Source organism: Pantherophis guttatus, chromosome 6 (genome assembly GCF_059756535.1).
Source record: "Pantherophis guttatus breed Tessera chromosome 6, ASM5975653v1, whole genome shotgun sequence".
NCBI classification, from domain to species: domain Eukaryota; kingdom Metazoa; phylum Chordata; class Lepidosauria; order Squamata; family Colubridae; genus Pantherophis; species Pantherophis guttatus.
In genome coordinates this window covers 69861669-69883928 of record NC_142068.1, presented here as the reverse complement: position 1 = coordinate 69883928, position 22260 = coordinate 69861669, and the positions used below count along the sequence as shown (strand labels likewise).

General features: G+C 38.7%; 1 protein-coding gene across 6 annotated transcripts in view; it reads left to right on the top strand.

Annotated features, from left to right (window-relative positions):
- Window positions 1-627: 627 nt before the first annotated feature.
- The window catches only part of PCGF5 (polycomb group ring finger 5), a 35342-nt gene continuing 13709 nt past the window's right edge, over window positions 628-22260 (top strand). For 2 of the 6 annotated variants that reach the window (XM_087871722.1, XM_034430384.3), the window contains exons 1-3: window positions 628-706; window positions 20621-20926; window positions 22053-22149. In XM_087871722.1, the coding sequence (XP_087727848.1) occupies window positions 20815-20926; window positions 22053-22149 (209 nt within the window). In that variant the 5' untranslated portion in view covers window positions 628-706; window positions 20621-20814. Of the gene's footprint in view, window positions 707-1096; window positions 1678-20620; window positions 20927-22052; window positions 22150-22260 lie in introns of those variants that run through there. The other 4 variants (XM_087871723.1, XM_087871721.1, XM_034430383.3 and 1 more) reach the window with 3 other exon arrangements.

Sequence of the window (22260 nt, the reverse complement as noted above, 5' to 3'; positions counted from 1 at the left end):
TCATCCACAATAAGCTTCCTTTCTATTGATGGGGCAAGAGGCACTTTGTGTTGTGGTTAAGTCATCAGGTTAGAAACCAGGAGATCCCGAGTTCTAGTCCCACTTTAGGCACAAAACCAGCTTGGGTGACCTTGAGCTAGTCATGTTCTCCCAGACCTAGGAAGCAGGCAATGCAAGCCACTTCCAAAATCTTGCCAAGAAAATTGCAGGGACCAGTCCGTCCAGTCTCCAGGAGCCAACACTGACGCGAACACACACATACCTCCCTAAACTCCCTATTGCTGAGCACATTGTAAGCCGCCCTGAGTCTTCGGAGAAGGGCGGCATATAAATCAAATTAAAAAAAAAAAAAAACTCCACACACTCCTACTTTGATCAGTGTACTTCGAGTTGACTCTCTAGAGTCCTCTGTACATTCACTGCTCTGCGGGGACTTTAATGCTCTACTTTCCCATGGGTAAGAAGACTACAACGATAGAGTTATCGTCCTAGCTTTTCCTTCTTAGGAACCCAACACCTTCCCACAGTTCTTGAAACGTTCGGAGCTGCAGAACTAAAGAACACCGATAAAAAAAAAAAAGGACATCTAAGGGCAGTAGTAGCGTCACCGCGCCTTCATCGAGCTTTAGGGAGCATGCGTCGGGAGCTACGCACATGCTCCTTGCTCCAGCGTCCTGGTAGCGTGTGCACGGCTGGACCAGGAAGGGTAAAAAAAAAAAAAAAAGGAGGGGGGGAGAATGCCTCGCGGGCGGAGTGGAGTGGGGGGGGAAGAGTTGAGCTTGGACCAGCGGTGGCGCGCGAACGCGCGCGTGCGCAAGGGGATGCGTTCGCTCGCGGGCCCGCTGGATACCATTGGCTCTTCGCGGCTGGTGCGCAAAAAAAAAAAAAAAAAAAAAGGGAGCTTTGCCACCTCGGGGAGCCGTAGTCCCTTCAGCGGGGCAAAAGTTGCCAGTTGTAAAGGGTTTGAGGGGGAGGGGGAGGGGGGGCTCCGAGCGGCGGCCGCACCATAGCCGTGCGAGACGAGAGGGCGGGCAGCGAAAGGCTGTGCCCCAGTTTTGTGTCCAATCAGAGAATGAATTGTGTTGTGCACCGAGCAGGGCAGCAATGCGTAAACAACAAGCTCTGGGAAAGTCCTCCGCTTTCTCTTCCCCCCCCCTCCCACCTCCCTTCCCCACACCTCCCCGCGCACCGCTCCCTCACTCCACTCCGCGGCGCGAGCCTTCCTCCTCACAGACTCTCGACGTCCTCCTCCTCCTCCTCCTCCCTCCCTCCTCCGCTCGCTCCTTCCACCCCCCCCCACCACCACCACTCCTTCCCCGGCAGGAACTCCTGTCAGCTGAACGGCAGCACCTCTCGCTCCCCCGGCACCATCCACAGGAGTCCGGCGCTGCTGCTGCTGCTGCTGCTCTCGGGGGGCCAGTTCGGGGAGGAAGGGGGGGGGAGAAGAAAGGTAAGGGACCCTTCTGCCCCGGCTCTGTGAGGGAAAGTGGAGGGGGGAGAGGAAGGCGCCTGGCGAAGGGCAAGAGGGGAACGGCTATCCACCCCCCACCCCCCCACCAACAACCCCCTGTCAGAACAAGTTGTGGGAAGGCAGCGCCTCTGCTCCGGCCACTTCGCGCCTTGTGTCCCGAGAACAGCCGCTCGTCCGCCGCCTTTGCCAAAGGACCGGCAAAGAGAGTTAATAACTTCTTTATTTGCCCCCCCTCCTCCTTTCTTCCTTCTCCTCCTGCCCCCCCCCCCGCTTAATTCGGAGTCGCTCCCAAACGGGCTGACATGTGTGTGTGTGGGGGGGGGGGTTTAGGAAACCCGAAGAGAGAGAGACCTTTGGGAGAGGTTGGCTTTTAAGCTCCGCAAAAGGGAACCGAGGGCGGCCAAGCAAACCACCCCACCCCCGTGGGGGCCGAGGGCGGCCTGGGGGTTGCTGCGTCGCTTCTTCCATTCCGGATTTTTCTAGCCCAGCAAGCAAGACAGCCGCCCGCTCGCCGGCGTCACTCGGGTTTTATTTTTTATTTTATTTTATTTTTCCAAAAGAGCGAATGAGGGGTGGCAGCATCTGCTGCTCCTCTCCGTCCCGAAGGCGCCTTTTTGCTTGCCTTCCGCTTTTGGTTTTTGCTGGGAAGCCAGCCCGTGTTGTTATGTAAGGTGGTCACAAGAGGAGGGACGCCGCAAGTTGTGACTGGGGCGAAGAGGGAAAGAGACAGACTCTCTCCCTCTCTCTCTCTCTCTCCTGTCTTTCTCGGGTGCGATGTTTCTGGCCCTGCTCAGCCGGAGGAAACCTCTGCACACGCGCAGTCAAAAATTCCCAAAAGTGAAACTGAGCAGACGATTGTTCGTGCACCTGACTCGGCAGGTGCCCGAGTCCAAAGGGAGGGTTTTTGGTTGTTTTTTTTTTTTTAAAGGCTCGGGATGGAAACGTCACCTACGGAGTGAGGTGTATTACCACCTGTCTTTTTGGGGGGCACGTGGGTTTTTTACCCTACCTCCCTCTTCCCCCCCTCCTCCCCGCCCGGTGCTTTCGTCATGGAGGAAAATAAGAGGCAAATCGATATCGGGAGCCGTGGGTGGAGTTAAAAGAACTCAGGGGCGTAATCGAATCCCGCCGATTCTGGGTAAAAGGATTTGTGGATTAGAACCCACGTGTGTTTTGCTTGTTAATTCGGCCTCGAAAAGGATGACTTGAATGGATGAATCATCAGTTCCCTGGAAGAGTGACTCACTTCTGCTACGCGCGCCCGCGAGCATGCATGCTTTAGATTAGCTTTTCCAATCTCGGATCGAAGTAGTAGAGGGTTAGCAGAGGAGAAACTAATTATATATATTTTTAAAAAGCTGCTCTTTTGGTGTTCTATTCCAACAAATTTCATTGGGAGCCGAACTGCCCTTTTGGATTTTGTCTCGGCATGTTAAATTATCTTAAGTCTCTGATTAAATGAGTATCTTGTGTCAAGATGACATTCGTGTAGTTTGCAATTAGTAGACGCTTTGAAGCTTATTCAAGAACATAGGATGTTCTTTTTTGTGCCTTAGGGAAAAGGAGAGCAATAAGAAATGATGAAATTTATTTCTCTAACATATTATGTGTCTCCTTGACAGAAGTTAACTGTTGTGATGGATTTTAAGACATTGTGGCATTTGAGCTTGTTGAAATTACATAATGTACATTTAGTTTAAATACAAAGCAACAGCTAAGCAAAGCCCCTTCATCAAGTTCTGTTATCCTGATCTTTTAGAAGAGATTCACAATAACAATTTTAGTATGAAGGTGCCGCCATACTAAACAGTATGGACTGCAGAAGAACATAATAGAATAGCCAGTTTTTATGCTTAGATATTCAGGGTTTTGAAACATTTATAGTAAGAGGATATGCAATCATTTAAGGTTGTATTAAAAATGTTTTCTTGATATGCATGAGTGCAGTGTACTTCATTGTACAAACAAAATCATTTTCTTCATTTATTGTTTGGTTCAGAGCCTTAATGTTGAAATCATTGGCAATAAGCCAGAGTGGTTTAATGGACTGAAGTAAGATCATCAGCTGTGTTGATGGACTCATCCCAATGAAATTTAAGTTACAATTACAATCCTAAACATTGTGCTATTGGAGGAAATCATCCTGAATTCAGTGAAATTTAGCTGTATAGCCATTTCCACACTATTGATTTATAATATCTTATAGCATTGTCTAGTTAGCTGCAGAGATTGGCTGGATGTCCACTATAAAACAATATAAATCATTGGTGTGAAAATAATTTAAATAAACATGCACATGTTAAGCCCCACGGAGATTTCTGAGGAAAGTTAGTCACAAATAGCTAAGTCAGCACTAATTTTAGTAAAGTACTAAGTTTAATTTGCTACAGATTGCTGCTCTTAGTATACCGTAGCTACTAGAAAATATGAGCTACAGAATTTGGTGCGGTTTGGTTTTTTTGACTTAATATGGAGTTATATAATGAGTTTATAATTTTATAACTTCATTAATCTTGGTGAAGTTCAACAATTTAGGAATTTGCATTGAATATTTCAGAAAGAATTTGTTAGAATGTATGAGAATAATGTCATTACTTGCTTGAACCAAATAAGTCTGGATCTTGTACATTACCAGGACAGAAGATTATTTGGGAATCCCCTGTTTCATTGTGGAAGAAAATGAAGTGTAGATGAGATAAGCCAATTTAATTGAATAATAGTTACTTAGTCCCAAGAATATATTGCAAGTACAACAAAAAAATTGGATTTTTAGGGTTGGTGCCTTTTGTTTCTAATGAAAATAGGAAAATTAACTTTTCTGTACTCTGAATTTACTGCAGAGCATAATAAACCAGTGATCAATCGGAGTAAATCCTGCAGGGATCTTTCTCTAGGAACTTTTGTTGTCTGTTTCTGTCTGTTATTTTATCTCTGAGAGTACACTCTAATGAAATGCCTGGCATGCCTTTGCAAAGTGTTACTGTGCAAAAGTGTTAGGCAGTTGTGCAAAATTGTTGCACATTAAGAATGCTTTCAGAAATAAAAGTGTTGATAGTTTATTTTTATCAATTAACAAAATGGAAAGTAAACAAAAAGAAGAGAAATCCAAATCAAATCAATATTTGGTGTTGCCACCCTTTGCCTTCAAAACAGCACCAATTCTATAAAGTCAGGAATTTTATAGAATTAGAGTCAGGTGCTAATTGGTCAGATTGGTCAGATTAACCAATTATACCAAGCAGGTGCTAATGATAATTAATTTCCTACGGAAGTTGAAACCAATCATAAACAGAAACAGATGCCTAGGAGCTAGGATGCTTAAAACTGGTGGAGGAACAGCCAAACCCTGCTACTAGGGTGAGGTTGTGGAACTCAGTTTCATGTCACAGGTCACACACCATGACAAAACTGAGGACGGAAACAAGGCACAAAGTAATTATACAGCATCAGCAAGGTCTCTCTTGGGTAAAGATTTCAAAGTAGACTGGGGTTTCAAGATGTGCTGTTCAAACTCTTTTGAAGAAGCACAAAAAAACAGGCAACGTTGAGGACTGTAGATGGAGGGGTCAATCAAGGAAACCATGCAGCAGATGAAAGACACATCATGCTTACTTCCCTTTGACATTGGAAGATGTCCAGCAGTGCCATCAGCATGGAACTGGCAGAAACCAGTGAGACCCAGGTATACCCATCTACTGTCCTGAGAAGTATGCCCAGAAGTGGTCTTCATGGAAGAATTGCGACAAAAAAGCCATACTTCTTGATGCAGAAACAAGGCTAAGCGATTCACTATGCATGAAAACATAGGAACTGATGTGCAGAAAAATGGCAGCAGGTGCTCTGGATTTGATGGGTCATAATTTGAAATATTTGGCTATAGCAGGAAGGACTTTGCTCACCCAAGGGCTGGAGAACGGTATAATAATGAGTCTGTAGGCAACAATGAAGCATGGGGGAGGTTTCTTGCAAGTTTTGGGCTGCATTTCTGCAAATGGACTTGGAGATTTGGTCAGGATCAAAAGTGTTCTCAATGCTGAAAAAAAAAAGGCAGATATTTATCCACCATTCCATACCTTCAGGGAGGCATGTGATTGGCCCCAAATACATTCTGCAGCAGGACAATGGTCCCAAACATACAGCCAATGTCATTAAGATACACTCTGCTAGAGAGAAGTTCCCTGAAGTTCTCTCTAGCATGGACTCTAGCATGAGTCTAAAAACTCAGAAGACTAAACCTCTGGTCCAGGTGACCAACCCAGATTGGATCCTTGGAACATAATTTGCCTTCATTAATCATTAAGAACTACCTTCAGTGTAAAAAATAACAAAAAGGTCCTGGAAATGATGGTTTGGCCCCCACAGAGCCCTGATAACAGCATCACATCTGTTTGGATTACATGAAGAGACAGAAGGATTTGAGGCAGCCTATATCCACAGAACATCTGTGGTTAGTTCCCCAAGATGTTTAGAACAACCTTGAAGGAACCTTGTCAAGTTCTTTCAAAAACTGTGTGCAACGGTCCTAGAAGAATTGATGCTATTTTGAAGGCAAAAGGCGAGCACCCCAAATATTGATTTGATTTGGATTTCTCTTCTGTTCGTTTACTTTCCATTTTGTTAATTTATAAAAATAAAGTATTAACACTTCTATTTCTGAAAGCATTATTAATTTACATCATTTTTGCACAACATCCTAACACTTTTGCACAATGCTTTAGGTGTGCTGTGATGTACTACAATTTTTGATAAACATTTGATGGCCGAGCCACAGTTAATACTGTAGGGCTGAGAACGGCAAAGTATGCATGTAGGTGTAGCAGCGTTTTGACTGGGGGCTTTGGGGTACATTCTTTATTTCTAAATTATGATAGAATGTTTCCCACTTCAAAATAGCAATGTTTCAGCAAAGATCCAGGAGCTGTAGAGGGCTAAAAAGGTGAACAAGAATATCCATACATATGTATCCAGCATGCCTTTCCCTTTCATTAAACAAAGCAAGAAAGAATAAGAAGTAGTAGGCTAAATAAATTGAAGGCAAGAGATCAGAGGAAATTTAATTCAAATATAATTTCTACTGGTACATTTTATTAAACTTTACCATGACTTTCTAACCTTACAAATCAACCTACTTCAACCATATTCATATACTGTATCATATGTTGCCTTTTCTCGTTAAATTTCTTACCTATCTTTATGACAACCTCAAAAACTCTTATCCTTGTACAAGCTGGTTAAAGCATCAACTCTAATACAATAGATTCAGATCTTATTCAGATCCTATAAGAACTTCTGAGATACAGTATCTAATGAGTTTTGTGATTTAGAAAGCATTTACGCAACATAAATACTGATTTTTTTTCTGTAATTACAACTATAACACTTTTTTATCCATGCTCATTCTCACTATAGGATTAAGTGTGGATAGATAAAATGTTACTGTAACTTTGAACTACAGTAACTAATTTGCATATCTGTAGCTTTCTTGGCTTCTGAACTAATCATCAGGATGTTTGTTTCTGCCATTTGCAGGGGAAGTTGTAGCACAAAATATAGAATACAGAAATATAAGTAGCAGTAGTTGGTTCTTTCAGGCTTAGATATAAATTCATCATGTGAAAATATTACTAACTATGCAAAACTTTGAAGACTTCCACCAAGTTACATATTGGCTATTATCATCTTTCTCGTATTCTCATTTCTCATCTTCTCATCTTTCCTACTATCTTCTCGTATTGGTATCCTATGATTTATTACTTGTAGTTTGTATCTTATGATTAATGATTGTAACTATGATTTATGACCTATCACTTTGTTGTTGTATGTTGTATGTACACTGAGAACTTATGCACCAGATTTATGATTTATCACTTTGTTGCTTGCATGCACACTGAGAGTGTATGCACCAGAGACAAATTTGTTGTGTATCTATTCCATTCCATTCCATTCCATTCCATTCCATTCCATTCCATTCCATTCCATTCCATTCCATTCCATTCTATTCTATTCTATTCTATTCTATTCTTGTCTTTTTAATTAAATTTATTTATTTATTGCTGCAATTTATATTCCATCGATTCTGAAAAGGCTCTAAATGGCTTATAAATAATACAAATTATACAAAATAAAATGGATAAATTAAAAATTGACAAACTTCCCAACCAATAACAATATTAAATCTTCCTGTTCACTAAGACACCAAGGAAAATAGTCATGACAACAATTTGCCTACCAGAAGAAGAAGACAATAGCATATTTATCAATCCTCAGAGGCTTTCCTGAATACCAGCAATTGGTGGGATTTTTCATTATCCTATGAGAGTGAGAATGCCTGGAGGGTTACTCTTGTGGGAAAAAAGTTTTATGAAAAGTAACAGGAATATGACTCGAAGTATTTAGTTATAGGAACTAGGAAAGCATTAACCAAGCAAGAGGATAGACATTGGGTGAAATCTGTGGCTGCTGCATATAAAGAATCATTACATGCAGGAAAAGAGGAAGTTGTAAAAACAGTTGGGGAGAGAACAGAGGAAAATAATGTTCACTCATGAACTGTGAGCATGAACAAAAAAGGTGTGCAGAATATTTTCCTAGCTATACTACTGTATGGCAAAGACAAAAGGAAATTGAGATAAAGGCTACAATGTTCAGAGAAATATTACAAAATTGGAGGAAAACTAGAGGGTATTAAAACATAAAAGCCCCAGGAAAAGTCCTTATCCCTTGGTAGGTGTTCCATCAAGACAAGTTGACTCTTAAGTATTTTCAAAGTTTGTTCCTATAAATTATCATTTTCAATTTATAGGAGTAACTATACCTTAATAAAATGCAAGCCATTGACTATGAGTGGTCTCTGGAAGCTTCTGTTCCTAGATCATCAAAATTCCTAATGTTATATTTTGTGCAATTTTAGATTATTGTATGCCATAATAATTTAGTGCTTATGAAAGAAAAAATAGAATATATATTGTATTGTGCCAGTATTTAGGATATGCATCTGAATGTGAATTTATTTACAGTTAGTCCTCGATTTATGACCACAATTCAGCTCAAAATTTCTGATGCTAAGTGAAACAGTTCTTAAGTGAATTTTGCCCCATTGTACAACCTTTCTTGACACAGTTGTGAATCGCTGCAATTGTCAAGTTAGTAACATAGTTGTTAACTTTATTTGTCAGAAGGTCACAAAAGGAGATCACATGATCCTGGGGCACTGCAATGGTCATAAATATGAGACAGTTACCAAGTGTTTGGATTTTGATCACATGACCCTGGGGTTAGGGTTGAGCAGGGGATTGCTGCTAGAACCATGATGGCGAACCTGCTGCTAGAACCATGATGGCGAACCTGTGGCATGTAGAGCCATATCTGTGGGCACGCAAGCGTTGCCCTAGCTCAGCTCCAGCGCACATGTGCATGCCGGCCAGCTGATTTTCGGGCCTTCTAGGCTCACCGGAAGCCGGAAAACAGACTGTTTCCAGCCTCCGGAGGGCCTCCGGGGGTTGGGGAAGGCTGTTTTCACCATCCCCAGGCTCCAAGAAAGCCTCTGGAGCCTGGGGAAGACGAAAAACAGGCCTACTGGGCCCACCGTGCCATCGTGTGCCAAAAATGGGGAGTGCAGGGGGGTCACGCACACATGCGGGTCACCCTGAATTATGGGTATGGGCACGTGCGCATGCAAGCCCCCCGCGACCCCCCGCTTTTGGCACGCGACGGCAAAAAGGTTAGCCATCACTGGACTAGAAGATCTCCAAGGTAACTTCCAAATCTGATATTCTGTTAAAAATTTAGTTAACTTTGAATGGTTACTAAATGAATTGTTATAACTTGAGGACTACTTGTATTCATTCATTCATTTAAAATATAGGCATTCATCTTATATTAAACTCTGGGTGGCTCTCAATCAACAATATCCGACTTATATTGCAGTTCTTAACCTGAAATAAGGAATTGTCCAAAAGCTTGTTTTCCTATACGTTTCTTAAACTGGGTTGCAGCAATTTCATCAGTAAATAATTTTTGAGAAGTAGATGAAGGCAATGTCCACCTATAAACATGCACATTTTATGTTTCTTTGTCTACCTGTTTTAAAAATGTAAAGGCAGATCTTTTTTTTAAAGAATGGCACCTTTAATTTTTTTAAAACAAAGTGCTTTAATCACAAAGGTCAAAAGCGGCAAGGAAAAAAGATAGAAGAAATGTAATCATTCCAAATAATCCACATCCAGCCTTTTATTCTCACAATGATTTCAAGATCCTACAGAAAACTCATAAGCAGGTCACAAATGTAGCATCTTCTGTAATTGACATCAAGAAACCAGATGCCTCCAACAATGCTATTATCCACAAGTAACCTTAATCTACATGACTTGAACCTCTCTTAAGCAGTTTAAATTGGTGGTTTGATTTATTCTGGTAGTACCAAAAATAAATTATGCAGTGTGAAGAACAGTTTTTTAAATTTGAATTTTTACAATTTCAATTCAGTGGATGATCTGAGATTCTTAATTATTTTTCTATATGTACATATATTTGTACATATATGTACTGTACATATTTTAATCACACAACCTTTTTTTGGAAGAACTGTCCATCTGGGTTCAGTTCCAAGTGGGAAAAAAGACACCAGAAACATGAAGACTGCTTCGAAAGATGGTTTAATGGTGGACAGGACCACATGGTTTGAGGTCCTGGGCAAAAAGAGCACATGGGTGAGAAAGGAAAAGAGTTTTATACCCTCTGTTGGGCTTTGAACTTGCTATTCCTGTGGCAAGAAATGTAACCTGATTGGTTGTCAGACTCCCATGGAGCCATGCAGGGGTAACTTTGTAGGTTGTCTTGAGTCCCAGGCTTGGTTGAATCTTGCTGGGTGTTGTATTCTTCTCAGGTGTCATGTGTTAAGATGGGTAGAGGGCTAATCCTATTATGTCCTGAGGGTGAAGGTCTTTTGTGTTGTAGATAAGCTGGCCCAGCCTTTCTGTGGCTATTATAAAAGGTGGGGGCTTCTTTCCAAGAGCATGTTTCTCCTTTTCTCATCCAGGGAGGTGGTATATTCTGCCTTTTTAATATTTCCTAGAGTATTTCATTCTTCTAGGAGAGGGTGGGTGCTAACTTCCTACACCTTATTTGTCTTTTTTTCTTCAAAGTTAAAGCTTCCTAATCATTGTAGTCTTCACCATTATAATGAGAATTGCTGAAGCTGTTTGATCACTGAATGAATTTTTCTGCCTTTTTTTAGCTCTTCAGTGTGTTTTGATATTTAATGATCAGAATTTTTCACAGTTTTAAGTACAGCTATAATCACTCCCATAAGTGTATTGTCTTGTCTCTGAGGCATTATTATACTGTGTCTTTACATCCTTGGATACATCATACTACAAAATAAGAGAATATACCGTAGTTATTTCAGTGTGCCCCAGAGCATACTGGATTATTTAGGACAGTGATGGCGAACCTTTTCGGCACTGAGTGCCGAAAAGGGAGCACACGCATGTGTGCTCATCTGGGCCACAATCCGAAATAGGAACTGCCCAGGGCGCATGCATGCGTCCGGCCAGCTAGTCTTCCAGTTACTGTCGCTTATGTGCACATGACAGTCAGCAGGCCAGCGTGCATGCTCACGCAATAAAACGGAAGGCCAGGTCTTCCAGTTTCTGGCACTGCCAAACACACAAAGGCCAGCTGATTGTCGTGCGCGCATGTGTGCCAGAAACCCAGAAGAGGAACAGTGCCAGGCAACATGGCTCCGTGTGCCACTTTGGGCACACGTGCCATTGGTTCACCATCACAGATTTAGGAGAAAATACAACACTTAAATATACAAGTGTGTTTAAAATGTATGGATGTGACAGCTTTTATCAAATTTCTATGTTGAACAAAACAAGTTTGAATTATAAAAGGGTCCCATTTTAGAAGAAGCAAAAAGTTGGAAATCAGTGTGCTAGTCCTGTTGAATTACATTTTTATATACCATTGTCACTTTTGCTGTAATAAACAGGTTATCACAAATCCCCCCCCCCCGTCACCCCAAAAGTTGACTGAAAGAATGAAATTTTTCAGGAAAAAAGTGTTTCTCTTTCCCATTACACATGCTGGTCATTAATATATATATGAACTGATTTCTTAAAATTGAAAAGTACTTGAGTATCTAATATACATTCCTCTTAAAACATTCTACCATTATCTTGTAAAGGCTTAGTTTCAATTCTTGATGTAGTCTATACCTGTACAGAAAAAAAGAAAGATCACAAGAGAGCTGCACATATAGTAAATCCAAGAACATGTCTAGATATCACCTTAAGACAAAGAATGAAATTGAAATAGAAAGGATACTGTAGATAATGGAATGAGGCAGGATGAGGCAGAGCTAACAATCCTAATAACTCCAGGTTGCCGACAAGCAGCCCCTTCCATAGAAGTTCCTTCAGTTTTATTCCAGCAGATTAACTTGATGCCAGGTCTCAAATGGTACTGTCTTAAAAATGTCTTTAAAATGGAACTATACATAGCAGTGTCATTTACATATTGAGTTCTCTTATTTTTAAAAATATTTTTCATTATCTCTTTTTGATTCTTAAGGGGATGAGAATGAAAACGGAGAAGTTTCTTGTTGACCATTGCTGGATTTGTGACAAAAAATATTCAAGATGCAATAAAAAACATAAATACAGCTTGGATTTGCTCTAGAATCTAGATGGACAAAAATTCAATATTTTATTGTGAAAGTGTTCTGTGATCCAGAGTGTGACTAAAATCTTAAATAAAATTGCATCTAGATTTTTAAAAATGCTAAAGATATCTATAACACAAACCTTTTCATTATTTTAGTCAGGAAAGTAGTTTTGATTCTTTTGTCATTATGTCTATTTTAATTGCCATACTTAATTTAATTAATGAGTTTTTGGATTGGCATGGATTTTCAGTGCAATAAATAAACAACATGTACAGAAATCTCCACGACTAGGACAGTAAGTTACTGTTTCTTGCTTATAGAGAGGAGATGAGAAAAGGAAGGTCAGATTTATTTCAAAACATTTTGTTATCTTTAATGTTCCCAGAATCATTAATCTGATTTACCCATAGATTTGCTAATTCCTCCCAATGGCCATATCTGGGTTCCATGTTAATTTTTATATCAGATAATAAAATTGTATCACCAGTGAAGGTCAAAAGAAATCATTCAGCAAAAGGCAAATTCCAAAATCGGGCCTAATTGAAATAGAAATAACATATTGTAGACTGGCCAGGATATGTATGTGGAAGGTGTACAATTAGTAAGTATGAACAAAATATTATAAATGCTTAGCAAAATAATACCATCTCTGGTCTCTGCCTTAAGTGTAGATCCTAGTCACTCCATAAATAAAACATGATGCACAAGTTTTTGTCTTTATGATTTTTATGGACTTTCAAAGAAGTTGTTTTTGTAAGACAGAAAAAAATAGGTTAAATAGGTTTTCTTAGATTAAAGATTCATACACTACGGTATTTCTGCTACCTACAACAGCTTCAAATACCTGAGACAGGAAGGCTCAGAACTATTATTCATTAATGGTAAAAACTACAGTACTGTGGAGATTCCACCCACTTGATTAGAAACAAGGGATGCATCATTGAAGCACATCTTGAACCTTTTTAATACTGTGTGAAATGTAACCTGGTACATTTTCACATGTTTGAGCAAGCAGAATTTTTCCAAGAAGTCTTTTGCTTTAGGTATGAGATGCAGCTTACATTGTCAATTGTATGCCAAAAAAATGCCTATGTAATTCAGGAATATTAATTCACACCAGGAATAGTTTGCAGAGAGAGTTCAGGTTCCATTTTATATCTGTATGCATGTGATTCCAGAATAAGTATGTTTTTGAAAAGTGAGGTGCGTCAAAAAATAAAACGGGGGGGGGAATTATCACTACTGTACAGCAACAGTTTGGGCTGGGTTTGTTCAAAGTAAAACATATTTGCATGCTTGCAGTAATACTCTGCAGATGTATCTCAATCATACTAGGATGATGAAGTGAAGATGATCTATTCTAGTATAAGTTCAACAGGTTTCCTGTATAATGCAACTGGTATTATGTTATTCTAAGCACTCCAAGAGAACCAGTTTGGTGTGGTGATTAAGGCATCATTCTGAAAACTGGAAAATAGTGAGTTCTAGTCCCACTTGAAGCACAAAACCCACTGGATGACCTTGGGCATGACATTTTCTCTCAACCTTAAAAAGGAGGCAATGGCAAACCACTTATGAAAAACCTTGCCAAGAAAACTGCAGGGACTTTTCCAGAGAGTCTCTGAAAATCAGACATGATTGAACGGAAGGAAAAAAACCCACACCAGGTAATACCTAATCAGAGTAATAGCTGGTTATATATGGATGAGTTCAACGTTTATTCAAGACCTCCGGTTATATAAAGCACTAGAGAAATGCTCTTAATGATGGGGTATGAGTGTGTATTGGTGCATTTAAACAATGTTTTTAAAGACTGAAGCTCAACAACAAGATAAATCTGCTTTTCCTAAGAACATTTTCTTTGAGCAGTCAAACTCCTCTTTTCAAAGTAGCGAGATATCTACATCATATAACTGTCCCCAAACTCCGAAGGGCACTAATTTTAGCACACTGCAGTGCACTTCCCACACCTGTTTTACAGGACCAGTATAAAAAAATTCCATTCGAGTTGACACTGCACCCCTGTGGACAAGGGGCTATTGGAATTACAGTTCACATCCTACTATACTGTAACTTCTATAAGGACTCTGATAAAATACCCAGGAAACATTGATTTTTTTTAATGTACAATTGCTATTATCAGAGCACTATGAAGAAGTTTCTTTGAATGTAGCTAAATTTTGTTATACTGTTTACAAAATTAGACAGATTTTGACTATTATCAACAATCCACCACTAATTGTAACGTTTTATTATTATTTGATGTCTCTTATTTGTAATGCTGTTCTGTGACATAATCAAAATTATTATTAAGCACTTTTAAAAGTGTAGGATACTGTTCCTAAATCCATAGACTGTTATTTGCATGTAACTGGAACTGAAATACCCTATTATATTTGGAAACAATGTATGAGTTGCTTTACTGTGACTGTATGAGAGGATGCATTTATTTTATTCTACTGTAGCATATATAATTATTCAGATTCACTTTCCCCATTGTGTTAAAATAGTTAATAAAATGGCATTTGAATGTCATTATTAAACATTCAGGTATTGTTGTTTGTAGAATTTCTGTTTGTTTTCCTTCTCCTGCATACTAGTATTTCATCCAGAGCTGTGGAGTATCTTATGGTGCTACATGCTATATCTAGAATACCTATGGATTGTTTAGTGCGAAAGACAAGGCTAAAGACATCACTTTAATTGAAGTGTTTGAGCCAACTTCTAATTTCTGGATTTAGACACAGTTAACTTAAACTTGGATGCAAAAATATAGAACATTAAATAGCAGGAAAAGATTTTCTGTATATGCTGGCTGCTATTCATTTTGTTAACATCCAAATATGGGAGCTCTACCTGAGAAGAAAAGAAAGAAGCTGCACTTTCTAGAGTTGTCCCCAGTAAAGGAAGGTGAGACAAGGGTGAGCACCAAACCCTTGTTCACCAAAAGAGCCTTGCCATCCCTCTCAGGCAACGTGGAGGACCCTTGGATGGTGGCACAGGCTGCCCAGAGCCCTGGGCAGTGGAGGGCAAGTGCCCAGCCCTGCCCAGTTTCCAGAGTGGCCCCCTGGGCCAGATCTAACTACCTCACAGACTGGATCCAGTCCACGGCCCTTGAGTTTGACACCTCTGAAGTAGATCCTGTAACATTTTACTAGTCAAAGTAAATAAGATGCTTTATGTTTTACTTTCCATTTTCATTTCTCTACCAAAACAAAGATTTCACTTGTATTTTGGGACCACAAAACTCACAGCTGTTGCAGTTTGTTCCACCACTGTAAATATAGTAAAATAGCTGCTTGTGTAAATTTTGCTTTTTATCTGTTCTGTTGTAATCTATTCAGGCACCATTTTTTTCTGTGAAAAAAGAAAAAAAAAGGCCACAACAATATTTCATTCATCTCAAACACACAAGGAAATGACTCAGCAATTTGGCTCAAAATTCTGTAAAGCTTAAAAGTTGATGCTGAAGTCGCCTAACTTTAAAAATTACCTTGAAACCTGTACCACGTGCAGAAAATCTTACACGTTGACCATTACAAATATGTTTAAAATATGGAACACTGCTTCTTTCCATTCTGTGAGCAGCCTTTTAGCATCACAGTTTCTTTCAAGCAGTTGTATGATCATATGATATGAGCCACGGTGACGCAATGGTTACAATGCAGTACTGCAGGCTACTTCTGCTGACTGCCGGCTGCCTGCAATTTGGCAGTTCAAATCTCACTAGGCTCAAGGTTGACTCAGCCTTCCATCCTTCCAAGGTGGGTAAAATGAGGACCCAAATTGTTGAGGGCAATATGCTGACTGTGTAAATCGCTTAGGACTGTAAAGCACTGTAAAGCGGTATATAAGTCTAAGTGCTATGCTATTATGAAATGTAGTAAGCAATCAAATACCCTCTAAATCAGTGTTTCTCAAGTTCTGCAACTTTAAGATGTATAGACTTCAACTTCTAGAAGGCTGGTTGGGGAATTCTGGGTGTTGAAGTCCAGATATCTTAAAAATTATTGAGCTTGAGAAAAACTGCTGTAGATGTTTGGAATTTCAAGTCTCATCATCTCAGCACAGAAAATAAGTAAATCTTGATATGTCATCCATTTACATTCCGAAAACATCTGTTCTATGTAGTGCTTTATGAGGTAATCGCCAAAGTGGCACTTTATCAGCTAATCTTCTTTTATACTTCCACCACACACGTGCAATCAATTGCCTAATAACATGAATCTTAAAGCCAGGATTAACTTTTACTTTGCCATACCACAGATAGGCATGCCACCCAAATCTCAAATAAAGAACTTCGAGGTCTAACAGCCTTGAATTTTTTAAAGTTATCCAATCTTTTAACCATATCAGACAACAAGCATCATAATATAATCTAAGATCCAGCAAATCCAGACCTCCTCTATCTTTAGAATCTTGTAGCAGCTTATATTTAATTCTTATTTTTTTATTTTGCCAAATAACTTTAGATATATCTATCTGCCACTGTTTGAAAGTATAATTTTTAATCAATATCGATATTGTTTGAAATAGAAATAACATTCTAGCAAGTACATTCATTTTAATTACTGAATGTAATTCTCATTAATGACAAATTATTTTTGCCATCTATTTAAATCCAATTTGATCTCCTTCCATATTTTACCGTAATTATTTTTGTAAAGCTTAGAATTTTCTTCAGTAAGAGTCACCTCCAAGTAAGATACCTTTTTCATGACTTTAAAACCAGTTTTAAATTCCAGTTTCTTCTAATCTTCCACCTTTATGTTCTTAGTATTGTCCTCTTTGATTTATTTATTCTTAAACCTGCCATTTCTCCAAACATTTTAATCTTCCTCATAACATGTTCAATGTTCTCTAATGGGTCTTGCACAATCAATACCAAATTGTCGGCAAATGCACTTAATTTGTAATCATGCACTTTAATTTATAGTACTTTTTCTCTGTTAGCCTGTCTAATATCTCTATTTAATAGTTCCAACACTAAAATAAATAATAAAGGGGATAAAGGACATCCCCCCTGCCTTGTTCCCTTCTATATTTCAACTAGTTTTGTAAAGTCTCCATTCACCATGATTCGAATCCTAGATAACCCCTAGCTAACAGGAGGAAAAAAACTTTCCAAAGTTAATCTGTATGTCTCTAGTCATTTGGTGATTTATAACTAGTAAGAAGTTTACACTGTACACTTATGTGTTGAATTCTATAAAGAACATTAGTATTCAAAAGTAATAAATATACGTAGAAAAAAACCTTTTCAGTTACATATAGTTATGTTTATGCTAGATTATAAAACTAAGTATCTGGTTATATTTTGTTTTTTAACTGAAAGTAAATATTTAGAAATCCCAATTAGGAAAGTACAGAGTATTAAGAAAAGTCCTTTGCAATCCACAGGAGCATAAACAAAGCACCTTTCTTGGAATCATTAAAGCAGCTGTGTCTTATGCCAGACTCACACAGCTAATTCCAAAGCTGCTTCCTCTAGTTATGAATGTTATGAATTCCTCTGAACGTTATGAAGCATTTCTTTCAAATATTTGTATCAAATGCATTACCACAAAATGACAATTTTCAGCCCAGAATTGAAAAAGCTAAGAAAGTAATCCTCCAAAAATCTGGTTTTTATAGTTACACAGCAACTGCTTTTGCAAAATACTCTTAATAGTTGCTTTAATTTTTTATTGCCAAAAATATAACATTAGAAATAAAAACTAGGGAAATATAAGGAGTAGGCAATTTTGTGGAATGACTGTACCTATGATTCCTACTGAACAAAATGTTTTCATATTACTGTTGTGGTAAAACCAGATGTTTTGATCAGAAGTGGCATAATTTCAACTTTGATTTGGGGAATGAATAAATATACATTAAAGCCTTATCTTCCTTAAAATGAAAGAAAAAAATATCCTCCCTTAATTTCTTAATAGCAAATTATTGTAAACCTAAGGAGGAGCAGTGTTCTCAGACGAGCCTACCGAACAAAGTTGTTGGGGGAAATAGGAGGAGGGAATACTATGTGCATCACTTTGAGATACTGACAAAAAGGGAAATTCTGTTTCAAATGAATAATTATTCTGTATAGTTTAGTCACCGGTTGATTTTCAGCAATTAAAATTGTGTTTAACAGAAGTTTGATTGATATGCCATCAAGCCCTTTTTAACCTCTATCAACTGCATAGATAGATTTTCTCCATGATGATCTAATCTGTTCTTTCAAGTCTCCCAAGGATGCCTGAGTGAATCTAGACTGCTCCTCCTCTTCTCTTTCCTTCCATCTCCTTTCCCCTTATTAGAGCATTGTGCAGAGACCTTTGTATAATATGTTCTAAGTAGAATAATTTGAGCCTAGTCATTTGTGCCTCGAGTGAGAATACTGGGTTGATTTGTTCAATGAACGAACATATACACTACCTGACTCTGTGGTTTCTTCCCCAAACCTTAAACTGTCTACTGTTGACTTCAAAACTTTAACCTTAAGCTCTCTACTATTGACTTCACCCCATTCCTAAGAGGTCTGTAAGGGGCATGCATAAGTGCACCAACGTGCCTACCGTCCTGTCCTAATGTCCCCTTTTATTCATATCCATTTCATGTATTAATAATCATGTTTATACTTATATATGTTATCTAATACATGCTTGACAAAACATAAATAAATATAAATATAAATAATTATCTTTAAATAAGCATTTGGGGCTGATTTATGGAATGATTGCTTATTTTGTCAGAAGAGCTACCAGTCTCCTCTCCTATAAAAGCACCCTGTCTCCTTTGCTGCTCTCTTTTAACTGTCCATTGCTTTCATCTATTTCAACTCTTTTTCTATGTCCAAATTATCTTAGCTTTTTTGCTGCTTTCTGGATAAGGAAGATCTTTTACCGGAATGACAAATGGGATTGTTTGCATCCCTTTTGCAGCTAATGGACACCCTTTTTAACAAAAGGGGCAATCTGAAGCAAAGAGGGCAGGACTAAGTAACTGTCATTGTGCCATGGCTTGTGTGTCTGGATTATAATGGCATATATTTAAGGCCATTGTTAATATGATATTAGTTAAGATGTTAAAGGCAATTTTGTTGCCTCAAATCTGCTTTGGGCTGCTAATTAGTTCAGCTCCCATTCTTCAGATGCTGCCATATTTATCATTGTCACCCATCTTAATGACAGCATAATAAAAATAAAATTAATCTTACAAAAAGTTTTAGTATTCCTGGTGGCACTTCCTATGTATCTAAAACCCTACTTATGTTTTGATATGCATTTTTGCATATCCCTCTACCAACTCCTTGCCAGATCAACTTTCCAAGAACTTGGAAAGTATTTTATTGAGTCACAGTTCCCAATTAGGTGGTCTTCCCATACCTTAGAGCAACTCCCATATGTCCCAGCTGACCTTGCCAGGGTAAGAAATAATAGCAGCTGAAAGACAACCTCTGGTGGTCTGAGTCTACATATTCAGCATTCGTTTATCACAATTATGTACATTCAGGACTGGTGGATGGAGTTGAAAGAACCTTGAAATTAAGGGGATGGAAACAGGCCTGTTCTGCTGAGGTTTGGTTTGGGGGGGGGGGCTGCCTCTCTGCCAAAGAAGGCTCGGAAGGGGGGAGGTTGCATGTCCTCTTCTTCCCCTACCAAAACTGGTGATAACTGCCAGGCAGGGTGGATAAAAATCAATGATTTTTTTGATTTAAATCGCATTTTTTTTTATTTAAATCAGATTTTTTTGATTTTTATCGAATTTATTTTAATAAAAAACCTTTGGGGTAAAAATCTATCGTAAAATAGTTTTCTATTTAAGATACATAAATAATTTAGTTTATTCAGCATGAAATGGAGCTTAGTTATGTAGCATGAGGCTGTATATTCTGCAACACTGGGACTATCGGTGAGTCAACAGTGGGTCAAAGGAGTAGCAGAGATGACAGTTGCTCTTTAAAAATTATGATTTAAATCGAGTTGATTTAAATCAAGCCTTTTTACTAGTGATTTAAATCATGATTTAAATTGTGATTTAAATCATGATTTAAATTGTGATTTAAATCAACTCGATTTAAATCAAATCCACCCTGCTGCCAGGAGCCCGGTCACATTCCTGGTTCAGAGTTTTGTACCATAAATGACTGTGGAAGATATGAACTCCCCCATAGGAGCTATGTATGAATGGCTCAAGAAGGGAACGTACAACCTCTCCCTCCAGGATCTCTTGCAAACTCCTCTCCTTTGGTGCTGTGGTTTTCAGCAGTCTGGGATAAGGAAAGAGGTAAGCAAGACTGCAATGTGGGCTTGCCTCTATGTTATTTTTTCCAATTTCTCCTCCACCTTTCACTACAAACTCTTGCAGGCAACATTCTTCTTGTTTTAATGAGCAGGAAAAGGTTGGGGAAGGGGTGGGAGGAAGCATAATCAATTCCTCTGTGATATGTGTCTCTCATTTCCTGGAATTTATTTGTTTCCTTGGCTTGTTTGTTTCAGGGCTGAAAGATGTCTAACTCTAAAAAGAAAATGGGGTTTAGCATTGTCACCCCTTGAGAATCCAGATCCTGCTCCAATGCTGGGAGACGCCCAGCTGCAGCCAGCAGCACCTCAGCTCCTGTGATCCCAAATCTTTTGCCTTCCAAATCCACGTCTCAAGTCTGATCACTTTATTCTGCCTGCTAGTACCACAAATGGCTACTCAGAGAAAGCACTCTGTGAAAGATTTCAACCCATATATCACCTGCTGCATCTGTAAAGGGTATTTGATCAAGCCAACTACCGTCACCGAGTGCCTCCATACTTGTAAGTAAGGATTTGTGAGACATCCTTTCCCCCCCTATTTTAATTAATGCTTATTAATGCTTTTGCAGTTGTTAGATTAAGGCTCATGGTTTAGAAGCATTGATGTTTAATATTTACTAGAACGGGGTCTCCAACCTTGGCAGCTTTAAGCTTGGAGGACTTCAACTCCCATTAAAGCTGGCTGGGGAATTCTGAGAGTTGAAGTCCACCAGGCTTAAAGTTGCCAAGATTGGAGACCCCTGTACTAGAACATATTTCAGTATAAATTGCCTGTCACATACAAGAGATGCTTGAATTATTAATTAATAGTAAGGAGTTGGAAACCATGAAGGGAGTTTTAATAGTAGGACCATAGTTTTGTTTTATTTATTTTTATTCTACATTTATTTATTTATTTTGTTGTTTATTATAGTTTTATCCCATCTTTATTACTTTATAAGTAATATAAAGCAGTGAACATACATAATGCTGCTTCCTGTTCTTATTTTCCCCACACAACAGTGCTGTGGGGTGGGGTGGGCTGAGAGATTGGCCCAAAGTCACCACAGCTGGCTGTCATGGTTTTCATACCTGGTTTTTATCCTGGTACTTTAACCAGTAGAACAAACATATATGACAGCAAGAGACATAGAGTATCTGCCTGGATCCAGATGTTCTAGGAATCAGAACATCTTTCAGCAGAAAAGGGAATGTGGGAGACATACGGTAAATGAAAAGAGTACATTTGCAATTATTTAGAAAAATATCTCTCCCTCACATATTAACAACAGCCATTGTAAGACATACAGGTGTCCAGAGTACCTCCTTCTCCTCCAAGGATATTAGATGAAAACATGAGATACAATATTTAACTCTATAAAAATAGACATAATAATCACATAAACTGTACAGTGCTAAATCGGGCATAATTCTTTCATAACTTGATTTGACAATCTTCAATACTTTAAAACTTCATTGCCAGAATGGTCTTGAATCTCCAAGCTCAAGTATTTGGGTTATCAAATAAAGTGGAAAATCAGGATATATTTCTAGTAGATCTTGGGATATTAGACTTCCTTAAAAAAATCAGTAGTTTGCAGTAATTATTTACATATTTTCCTAAAACACATCTTATCTGATTTTGCAGTCTGCAAGAGTTGTATTGTGCAACACTTTGAAGACAGCAATGATTGCCCAAGATGTGGCAATCAAGTACATGAGACCAATCCATTAGAAATGTTACGGTAAGGGGTTATTTAACAAATTTAATAAATTATTTAATAAATTATTTCAAAAGAAAACAGTTCATTAACAGTGTAATGAAATGGTATAAGAAAATATATATATCTAGTGCT